Here is an 11,019-nt window from a genome sequence, read left to right on the forward strand (position 1 = left end):
CAGTGTGTGTGCACCATGTATTAGGATCCCACCGGAAACAGGTGCCCTGGTCTTCATTGTTTCCACACCAACACCCAGAAAAACAAAACAAAATAAAACAAAACGTAAAAAATGGCTGGGCTTTTTTGACTCTGCAGAAGACATGATTCATGGGTCAAAAGAGCAAATTAAGGAGAGGAAGGAAGTCTGGAGGAAAGGAATTGAATGCGGGAAAGAGAGGAGCTGTTTCACTGCTTCAAGAACATTACGAAAATACAGATTGTGCTGGGTTTACACACACACACACACACACACACACACACACACACACACGCATTTTATCACATTCTTTTGAAGGCCTATACTTTGTTTAGACAGACACAAAAACTGTAATTCAATTCATCCTCCTGCCTCTTTTGGGTAGCCTCGTAAACCCCCCCCCCCCCCCTCCAGAAATTGCATTTGCATTTGATTTCAGGAGGGGGGGTGGTTTACGAGGCTTTCTTATCTTTTGGGGACATCTATCTGTATTTTAACATGTACAAATCCTGTAAAACTCAGCACACATAACCAAATCTAATGGGCATGGGGCACTGAATATAAAAATAAAAATAAAACGGAAAATGACACAAACATATCAATTGATAGAAAAAGATTTAATTTGTAGAAAACCAGTCTTGTCTTTGTCCAGCAAAAGAACCCATTACACATTTTACTTCAACAATATTATTTTTCCAATTGCTCACATTTACGTTATCAGATGTTTTGTCTCTATAAACATTATTACATATTCATATTCCATACTTTATATACTGCACAAGACAACAAAGCCCTTTGCCTGCTTGGACTAGAAAATATAATTATCATTAAACACTAATGCCAACAACAAACAATAATTTCTTCCTTTTAAATATCTTATATTAGAAAAATACTCCATAACATTACTGCTTCATTTAACATACAAACATGTCAAATACCATTCAGGCCCCAGGCCTTACATTTTAATGATATTAGTTGAATTACATTTTAAGATGACAAATCCAAACCTCATCAGCTACAGGACTTTGCTACAGTATACTGTATCATGAAGAAAATTTAGATTTCAAATTCTTCAACGAAACAAAAATCCAAAATAATTGTATTGCCAAATATGGATAAAGTCAGTCATATAGAATATGACTACAAAAACAAGAATATCCTCAAGTACTTGTAATTCACTTATCCATCACCTCAACACCACTCTCTCAATAACTTTACTGTATCCCTCTGGCTAATTCTTCACCTTGCCTTCACCTTCATTTCTTCATAAGATCTTTCTCCACTGTACATATCTTTGCCTTCTCCTCCTCATCTCCTCATCATCACTCCATTCCCATTCCCTTCTGTCTCTCTCCTCACTCACCCTCAGTAACACATTCCTCAATAATAGCTTGAATATAGGAAACCTCCCAACCATCTCAGATTTACAGGAAAAAATGCAACTCCACTGCTAGTGGTCAGTCTCCATAGCTCCTTGCCGGCACATACACTAAAACCAAGTGTTTAACTCTGAGGTTAAATTGACACTCAGGGTTTTACTGTGTAGTGCAGTGAAGCTAAGCTACCAGGCCCCATATCTCTGACACTTGCGTTCTATATAGCCAGTTTATATTTCAACCAGTTTAGCCACTTCTTGACAGGATGCCCTATCACCCTTATACTGACGACGACTCCACGGTTCACCTACACAGTAAAATCGTGTGTTAATTTAACTCTGAAAGTAAACAATATTTCTAGTCAATTGAGACTCCAGATGCTTCAGCGTATCGGAAAAGATGACGCAAAGAGAGCTATGCAGCTAGTGGGTGAAAGTTTTTGTAAACAGCCATCTCAAGTTCAGCAAGGATGATGTCATAACTCATTATATTGCTAGTATCACTTAACCCGGGATCAGTACACAACCCCACCTGATGTATTTTTAGATGCCTCCGAAATAATAGGATGACATGGAAATAGTAAAGCCATGTGTACTGCCGCGCCCATAGATTGATTTCACATTCTGCCAGAGGTTCAGCCAGCTACCAAATCAAGTCATTTACAGTAATGATGATCCAGTGGTCAGGATCCACTGTAATAGGCAGGCTCTTCAGCAAGCCTGCAGAATGGACTGGTAGGGCTCGGCCAGGACTTGGTAGCGGATCTTGGTGTTGGTGACGGCCCCGTGCTTCTGCCGCAGGTGGAGGCGCAGCTGGCTCTTGTGGCGAAAGTGTATGTCACACTTATCACACTGAGGAAACAGGGATGAAATGGTTAGATGGTCTGGCCAACATCACACAGTTTGCTGTTCTATGTCAGCACTTGTACTATTGTATCTTGTTGTATTACAGTATATATATCACTTGAACCCTAAACATTCTGGGGCAAACATTCTGCAAAGATAGCAGATCTACAAGCTGACAATGCATCACAACGCGATGTGTTGTGAGCTTCGTTTATTTTCGGCAAAGAGATTTGGTGTTGAGAGAAATGCTAGCAGACCTAGTATAGAGCCCTGGGGGTCATGGTCTACTGCGTAAGTGTATAGGGTCTAAGTGTTTTTAAAGCATGCGCTGTGTGTCTGTGAGCTATGTACTGTTGCTGCCTGGACTGATTGATTGATTGATGTAGTTTATTTAGTAAGACATGAGAATAGTACATGACAGTACATAACAGTACATGGAAGTACAAATTCACAATGCAAGGTCTACTAAACTGGAACTCTCATTAAGCACGCAGCTTGTTTAAGATGAGAACCCCATGCACACAAATCATGATGACATATAAGAGGCAGACAGATATACACACTACTATACAGAATGTCATACAATCAGCTTTCAGGTTACTGGTATGAAGAGAGAAAAAAATATATATATACAAAAGAGGAAAATGAAGGAGGGGGGGGGGGTAGGGGGGGGGACAGCAACAGACACTCACCGAGTAGGGCTTCTCCCCGGTGTGAATGCGCAAGTGGCTTTTCAGTGTCTGTAGGTGACGGAAGCGGGTTCCACAGATCTGGCAGGGATATGGCTTCTCCCCGGTGTGGATCAGAACGTGGGCTCTGAGGTGGGCCACCTGAACAGAACACACATAGGCTGACATAAGACCAGGTGGACTTGTGGAACACAGCAATTCAGATATGTAGCCTCATCTGACACAATAACAGGAACATCCTGTATCAAAGTAATCACAAGCATGTTGTGCATGCGCGTGTGCACACACACACACACACACACACACACACACACACACACACACACACACACACACACACACACAAAGTCGTGTAAAGTAAATAAGTACATTTACTTAAGTACAATTTACTTTACTGGAGTATTTCAAATTTTCAGTACTTTTACTTCTACTCCACTACACCTCAGAGGCAAATATTGTACTTTTACTCCACTACAATTATTTGAAAACTAGAAAAATCTAGACATTAACCACTTACATACATTAGCCCTACATACGAAAATAGCCGATCTACAAGCTCACAATGTGTCGCAAGCCTAACCCTAACCCTAACCCTAAGAACCCAGGTCAATTTATTGTGAGCTTGTAGATCTGTTTATACATTTGAAAACTTGTGAAATGGGACCTCCTGCATAATGAGTGCTTTCTACTTTTGGTACTTTAAGTACATTTTGATATCAATACTTTTGTACTTTTACTCAAGTAAATGTTGTATTCCCACCTATTTACTTTACTAATGTATTTCTACATTGCAGTATAGATACTTTTACTTAAGTAAAACATTTGAGTACTTTTCCACCACTGCACACACACACACACAGGTCTGGACCTCACCTGTACAAATCGTGCACCGCAGGTGTCGCAGCGGTAGGGTTTCTCTCCAGAGTGGATGCGAGAATGAGTCTTCAGGTTGGCAGGCCGGTTAAACTGAGCACCACACACATTACAGCGGTATGGCTTGTCACCTGTCAGGGTGAAGGTGATTACCAACTATTAGCTCACAGCATCCATAACTCATCTAAAACTGAGCTGAGCTTTTGGAACTTCATCCATCTACTACAGTCAAACATTAAAGTCAAATACGAATCTGGCAGCCGTAACCTGGCATATTGTTTTGTAATGTGCATCTTTAGTAATAAACAAAAAAAAATATCATTAATAATTAATTATAGCAATAATTACTACTACTACTACGACTACTACTGATTGAATGGATAAGTGTACTGCCTCACCTGCACAGACAGTCTTGGTTCCACCAAGATTGCCAGAGTAACAGAATGGCACACAGTAATTCTCACGCTTGACTATATGCTGGCTGTGTTGGGCTGCTTCTGGTTCACTGGGATGGACTCTTGGAAAAATGGCACAAGGCGAAACTGAGGAAGAGAAAGAATGTATGGCAACAGTAAATCAAGATGTACTGTACAATATGGGAAGTGGAATATCTCTTAAGAGTGAATCCTTTTGAGGGTATGATTATGAAGTAAAGGCTAAGACAAAGGTTTGATTTGTGCTCACCTGTTCCGTGAGTGTGCACGGGAGATTCTACTTGGTGGTCCACAGAGCAGGGTGGCCCCAGGGGAGGGGCTCGGCCAGAACCCTCGTAGCAGGAGGCCCGCCCCTGTCTGAAAGAGAATCCCCTTCCTTTTAATTAGATGACCAACTCAATACATCTGATGTTCAACAAAATATTAATAATACAAAATAATATGAATGTTTTTGTTTACATTGTCATTTCTCATCCATTCATAATTTCTTTCTCTACTCCTGTTTTCACAAACGTACCTATCAATCTGACCAGGCACTTCTCCAGACCACGCCTGTCTTGGTGCTTTGGGGGTCATGTCTGTTCTGTCAGAAGTGGGTGTGTCACTTTGCTGTTCTTCTGGCTCCTCCTCCTTCACCGTGGTAACGGCACAGAGAGGGTTTAGCACGATGTACTTGTATTTTTTCCAGTTGCAGGCCTTGGGGTCTGGAGTTGGTTTGGTGTCGCTCTGGATGGACAAAAAAAAAACACATTGGTTACATCAGAGAAACAAGCTTTCTTATTAAAACAAAATGTATCAGGATGCTTAATGATAATCCTAGTCCATTTGGCATCATGTAGTGACAAAGTGACTACATGATGACTACAAAGTGACTATATACAGTAGGCCCATATGGGAGCACAGCTAGTTTTTTACCATTTGAAAACAATCACATTTAGTAGAATGGTAATTTTAAGAGTGAGTGTGTTCTAGGATGTGGAGTCATACCATGAGTTGGTTGGCGAGACTGCAGGTGTTGGACTCAGCAGGGGAGTTGGGCTGACAGCTGGAGCGACTGGGTCTATCTGGTGATGGGGTGGGACTGCCCAAGAGGGGCGACTCAGGCTGTTGTTTCAGCTCCTGTGACCTGGGCTCACAGGTCGGGAAAGCCCCTGGCTTCAGAGAGGCCCCACCCTCCCCTGGGACCCTGGCAGAGAAACAAAGGAAGTGGGGTAATGAGCCAAACTTGTCAAGAGACAAAGGCAGACACAAACAAACGCACCCGCAGAAACACTCTTGGCACTCTGCAGGCACACGCATGTACACACACACACACACACACACACACACACACACACACACACACACACACACACACACACACACACACACACACACACACACACACACACACACACACACACACACACACACACACACCTCTCCATCTCTTTTACTTTAGAAGTCCTGACAGTGTGTTGCACAAGTCTGTTTCTCTCACCTGGCAGATTTTGCTGTCGGCTGCAGAGGGACCGGGGCTACTGGCTGACGAGCTGGATTAGACATGTCCCCAAACTGGGGAGCTACAGAGGCTACAGATACACTGGAGTCCAGCTCCAAATGAGGGCGCACAGCACTCACCCTCTCCCTGTAGAACAAAAAAAACAGTTAACGTCCCATGTAAAAAAAAAAATGCACGCAATAACATATATTACAGGTCAATTTATGCCCTGTTCACCCACATAATTGCATCTTCCAAGCTTTCGTGTCCCAAATGGGTGACCTTATCAACTAATCCTCTGTCCAACAGAGCGGTCCAGGGAGGATGTATTTTTATAGGCGGAAGGAGGAAGATCCAGAAGCATCTTCCTAGTTCCCCCGACAAAATGTATCTGGGATTTTTGCATTGGATTGTGGATTCACCTGTGCAGCTGCATGAAGGCCCGGCAGGCATCGGCCACGTGGTCCATCTGCAGGTACGCCGCCGCAGCGAGGACCCCGGGGGCGCTGCGTGGTGTCAGAGGCAGGCGGGACGTGTACATGAAGTCCAACAGCAGGGACACACTGGATGGGTCCAAGGTGCTTGGTAGGAACACGGTCATGAGCTGCTCCGCCCCGTCACGCCCCTGGAGCAACACGCGACGTGAGTAAAGAGTGTAGAAGAACCCGCTGTGTGTAGGGGGGGGGGAGAAAAGAGAGGGAGATGATCATGTGTGTAGTGTAGTTGTGGACATCATCCATACATAAGCCAGGAGTTCGGAGAGAGGGAAGGAGGCATGAGAGTGAGACTAATAGAGATAGGTGAGGAACAACAATGTTAAGGGATAGATGGAGAAGAAGATAAAGAAATGAAAATAAAACGTTATAAAGTTAAGACAGAGATGAAGACAAAAGGAGGAGACAGGGATGAACAAAGATGTGACCCCGCGTGCACCAACCTGCATGCAACGAGCACGGCACAGTGTGCCCGCAGGCGAACACTGCCGACCTCCAGGGTGGCATCAGTCAGAATGTTCCGGTGACGCAACTCGTTCAGGTTCTGCAGGACATCATCGGAGTGCCGCGTGAACTCCTTCACGTATCCCTCCGTTGTGGTCTCGGTCCTCGGCTCACCGCGGCTGTTGACCCTGTATCCTTCCACCACCTCCATCACGTTCATTGTTAATTGCTGAATTGCGGATAGAGATAGGGGTTGGGAGTTATTGCAGGTAATCGTGTGCTAAACAGTGGTACAAGTCACAAACTAGATAAAACATATGTATCCCCTTAAACCCTTACAGAGCTTCAATCAAAATTAATAAAATGACTGCAATACACATGGGTTGGGTGTAATGATTGGTTTAGATTTTTCTGTCTGGTGTGGACCTACCTGTGTCAAACTGACTGAATAAATAGCCTGGAGTGTCCCAGACACATTAGGTGAGACCAGCTCCCTACTCGTACCTGTGGGAGAAAAGGAAGACAGACATCAGCAAATGCCACAGTATGTATGTTGCACAAAATCACACTTACTACATACCGTAATGCTAAGAAGGAATGTGGCATGGTAATAATTTCCAAAGGTTCCTTAAGTTAAAACAGAAATAACCCATGCTAGTGTAATTCAACCTCCAACTGAAACGTTATTTCTGAAGCTGTACTTAAGCTGTAAATTGCACTCTTAAGAAGAACATTCCTTGGGTTAAAACATTTTTTGCGGTGCCTGGTGCCTCAGCCAGTTGCATGGACCACATGCTCATGTGGGCCGCATTTGAATACTACTCCCGCCATGTCTTGCATGTCTCCCTTCTCTCTGACATTGTTTCCCTTTTTCTCTTCTATCTAATGAAGCAGAAATACAATTCAACAAAATACAGTCATAAGAAAGCTGTCTAAATGGTAAAGAAAGGCTCCTTATTTTGACATGATTCATCTTCAGCTTAAAACCTTTACTTGATTTGAGCTGTAGTTCTAAGGCTAAATCAGCAGATAAAAAATGCTAAAGATAATTAATATTTCCATGAGGAAAAAATGAAAACATTCAAAAGTGAAAAGCCAATATCCAAGCAAGCAGTGTTATCAAAGAAACATCATGGGGGTAAAATGGATTGAGAAACCACTTCCAACTCACCCCGACCAGCAGGGACGAGAATTAACGTTCACCACACTGACGTCAAACCCCTTGGCTCAGTGATCAGTCTGCAATCTAAGATGCCTCTGGTTATCCTTGGTTCACTGGCTCCACCGCCTCTGAGTAAAGAGTGTCAGTGGTGTCTAAAGGGAGGGGACTCTTTATAACGTCGTCCAGGAAGCCTCACACAACCAGTGCTCGTTTCCTCTTTCCTCAACGGCCCACGCGCACCCTGGAAGCAACGCAGGAAAAGGCCCAAGCCCAGACCCTCGGCTCCAAGTATTTTTAGTGGGCTATTAGTTTGTCTAACCCAGTAGGTCTGTGCAAAAGTAATGGCAGGAAAGCGAAGCTTGTTTTCAGGCCGCCTTGAAAAAATATATATGATAACCCCAGGGGAGGTAGGTACGTGCCTGGCTATCCAGGAGTGAGATGATCCAAATCAGCGTTTCCCCCATCTACCTACCGCTGTCCTACGCATCGCCCCTCTCCAGGACATAGGAAACTGTATGAGAGGAAGTGAGGAAGGCTACCAACTTGCTGGATAAACAAATTATAAACCAAAATTGGAGACTTGCTATATAGGATTTGAAGTGCTCTCTAGAAAGATGAGTTAATATCTTGGGTATTGTCAGGCAATCTTACAAGTTTCACACAAAAGTAATAACAATAATAATAAAATATTAGTATAATTCTGCAAGAAAACCATTATCTCAATAAAAGAGCATGTAATTTACACAGTTGTATTTGAAAGCACATGGAAAACTGTGCTTTTGCTGAGGTGACGGATTCAGGTGAACATTAATGAGCGCTCCATAACAAGTCACCGGAACCTTCTGGCTTGCTGCCCGTTAGGACGGGGGACGTGGTTTGGGGACAGACAGGAAGGAAACAAAAAGTGTGGGGGAAAAAATTGATAGGGCTTGATGGGAGACACCTTCTCCTGGTACTGAAAAACAACTCGCCCCCTCCCTCCATGACTGCTAGAAATGTAGTGGACAGATGTGCAGGAACTCTCTGACACACACACACACACACACACACACACACACACACACACACACACACACACACACACACACACACACACACACACACACACACACACACACACACACGCACGCACACACACACACACACACACACACACACACACACACACACACACACACACACACACACCTCTCTGTATGCATCCTGCGAGGCTGCACAGAAACATGGATAAAACCACCCGCGCAGGACATCCGTCAATAATAAACCAGGCAGGAGATGAGGGAGGTGAAACAGAGGGTTCAGGGGTCTCTCATAACTTCAAAAAAAAAGAAGGAAAAAAAGCGGAAAGTGACCTCATCATCAGTGTAGCCTTGGGTTCACAGAAAACCCGGGCACAAGACAGTTAATATATAGGGACTGCAAAAGCGCACCATGAACTGTGTTCCGCTCACATCAAAGTGTTTCACACAGGCACACCTTGGATCAAAGTGTTTCACACAGGCAGGCATTGAGTGAGCAGGAGCATGCTGTTCCTAATCTCTCAAGACAGATTCAGAATGGGTTCCCAGATTGTGTTGTTCCAAGCATGACATATACAGTACTTTTGAGATATATGGCGCTTGCAGAAACAGTGAGAATGGCATCAGATAGCTCTGTGAATTTTCACTGATAAATGGGTTGTGCGTTGTTTGATTTGATTCATATTTTCTATTATTGCTCTTAGACTCAGTTACAACAAAATGCATTTTGTAGACAGTAAAACATGCTGTATGCATGATATTGAATCGTGCATGTAATTAAAATCTGACATGACCATGTTTGGTTATAAATCCTTTGAAAATGTGAGTCGGAAGCAGAGTGTTTGTGAGGGGTGTTGAGTGCGTGTGTGTGTCCCTTCTTTATTTGTTTGGATGGAGGCTGCATCAATTGTGTCCTTGTGGAAAAAAGAAAAGAAAAAGAAAAACAATATTTAAGAAAACAGTGAGGGAGATGTGGGTCTCGGCAACTTCCAGGCATTGTGAAAGGAACGGATGAGGGGGGCGGCTGAGGAAAAGTGAGAACATTACTAAACAGGTTCACCAATGAGCGGAAGCCATTGAGTCTGCCCCGTTGGCAAGGCTGGGGCCAAGCTAATAGTGATTTCCTGCATCATAGCCAGTCTGTCAGTGTCCATCAGCAAGCCACTGTTGTTACTAGTCAATGGCAAAGTCCTACTATATATTACAGTTCTGCTCATGATTAAATGCATTTTGTCTTTAGGAGCCATTAAACTATCATCCATCACAACAGTAACCCACCACAGTGTAAAGTTGTGCTCAAATCAATGACAGAGCTGGAGACCAGGGCTCCTAAATTAATACACAGTTGTGACATGTCCTCCTTAAGCAACTGGAATGTGCTAAACCTAGGGGAATCCCTTCATTTTGTGGTTTCCTGGACAGACCGCAGCAGTATTGTTAACCTGACAAGACGTGTGCTCAAACCTTGCTTTGTCTGTATATTCAGCAGCTGGTGCCAAAGTGTTGACAACTACTACAGGCCCAGAAACAATAACACAGAGCCACATAAACTGTCTCTTCCTGTGATTGCTGAGTGCCCTGGACATATAAGGGCAAACAGAGAAGCCCTATAGTTTGTGGAGGAAGTGTGTGTGCGTGCGTGTGTGCGTGCGTGCGTGCGTGCGTGCGTGCGTATGTGTGCCTGTGCACTCACGTTGGGGGGTACCAGCTAGTAGTTTTAGTTGTTTGTCCCCTTTGAGGCAGGCAGCAATGGAGCATCAGGGGAAACAAGCAATTAAAATGAAAACATTGAATCCTAGGGGAGGGGGGAAAAAACTTTGTTTAGAGAAAATGTCTTATGGAAACATGAGGATGCCTCTGATATGCTCCCCAGCTCCCAGGAGGGACGAGGGGAACTGGAACATGGAAGGGGAGGGGGAGGTAAGGCGAGAGGGTGAAAACTGTTGACTCTTGAACTCTGGGCCTCAAAATAAGAATGTGTACAAGGAGATAGAGGTAAATGTTACAACCCTCGATGCTCGACCTCCGTGCTCACTACTGCAGGGGGAGCAAACTATTAGATAACAAGGAAATACATAAAAGGCAACACATTATCAGCACACACACAGACAGACAGACAGACAGACAGACAGACAGACAGACAGACAGACATATGAAGAAAATATGTAATAAATAATACATTTAA

At 43.8% G+C, this 11,019-nt stretch overlaps 1 protein-coding gene across 3 annotated transcripts; it reads right to left on the minus strand.

Moving 5' to 3' along the window:
- Positions 1-622: 622 nt before the first annotated feature.
- On the minus strand, positions 623-7,961 carry bcl6b (BCL6B transcription repressor). 3 transcript variants are annotated; one of them, XR_013934649.1, is made up of 13 exons: positions 7,825-7,961; positions 7,084-7,157; positions 6,653-6,882; positions 6,138-6,383; positions 5,716-5,862; positions 5,223-5,421; positions 4,753-4,961; positions 4,486-4,592; positions 4,200-4,343; positions 3,802-3,932; positions 2,932-3,069; positions 942-2,245; positions 623-910 (listed from the first exon to the last, which is right to left on the minus strand). XR_013934649.1 is itself a non-coding variant. In XM_080452115.1 (12 exons), the coding sequence occupies exons 3-12, from the start codon at positions 6,871-6,873 to the stop codon at positions 2,105-2,107; spliced, it is 1,683 nt and encodes a 560-aa protein (XP_080308241.1). In that variant the 5' UTR covers positions 6,874-6,882; positions 7,084-7,157; positions 7,825-7,961; the 3' UTR covers positions 623-2,104. The 3 variants fall into 3 exon arrangements, 2 of the variants coding, with proteins under 2 accessions (XP_080308241.1, XP_080308242.1); XM_080452115.1 differs by having other exon boundaries at positions 623-2,245; XM_080452116.1 differs by lacking the exons at positions 7,084-7,157; positions 7,825-7,961 and having other exon boundaries at positions 623-2,245; positions 6,138-6,340; positions 6,653-6,785.
- Between the last annotated feature and the right edge of the window lie 3,058 nt (positions 7,962-11,019).

The sequence above is a fragment of the Gymnoscopelus braueri genome (genome assembly GCF_963280865.1).
Source record: "Gymnoscopelus braueri genome assembly, chromosome: 15".
In the NCBI taxonomy this organism is placed as follows: domain Eukaryota; kingdom Metazoa; phylum Chordata; class Actinopteri; order Myctophiformes; family Myctophidae; genus Gymnoscopelus; species Gymnoscopelus braueri.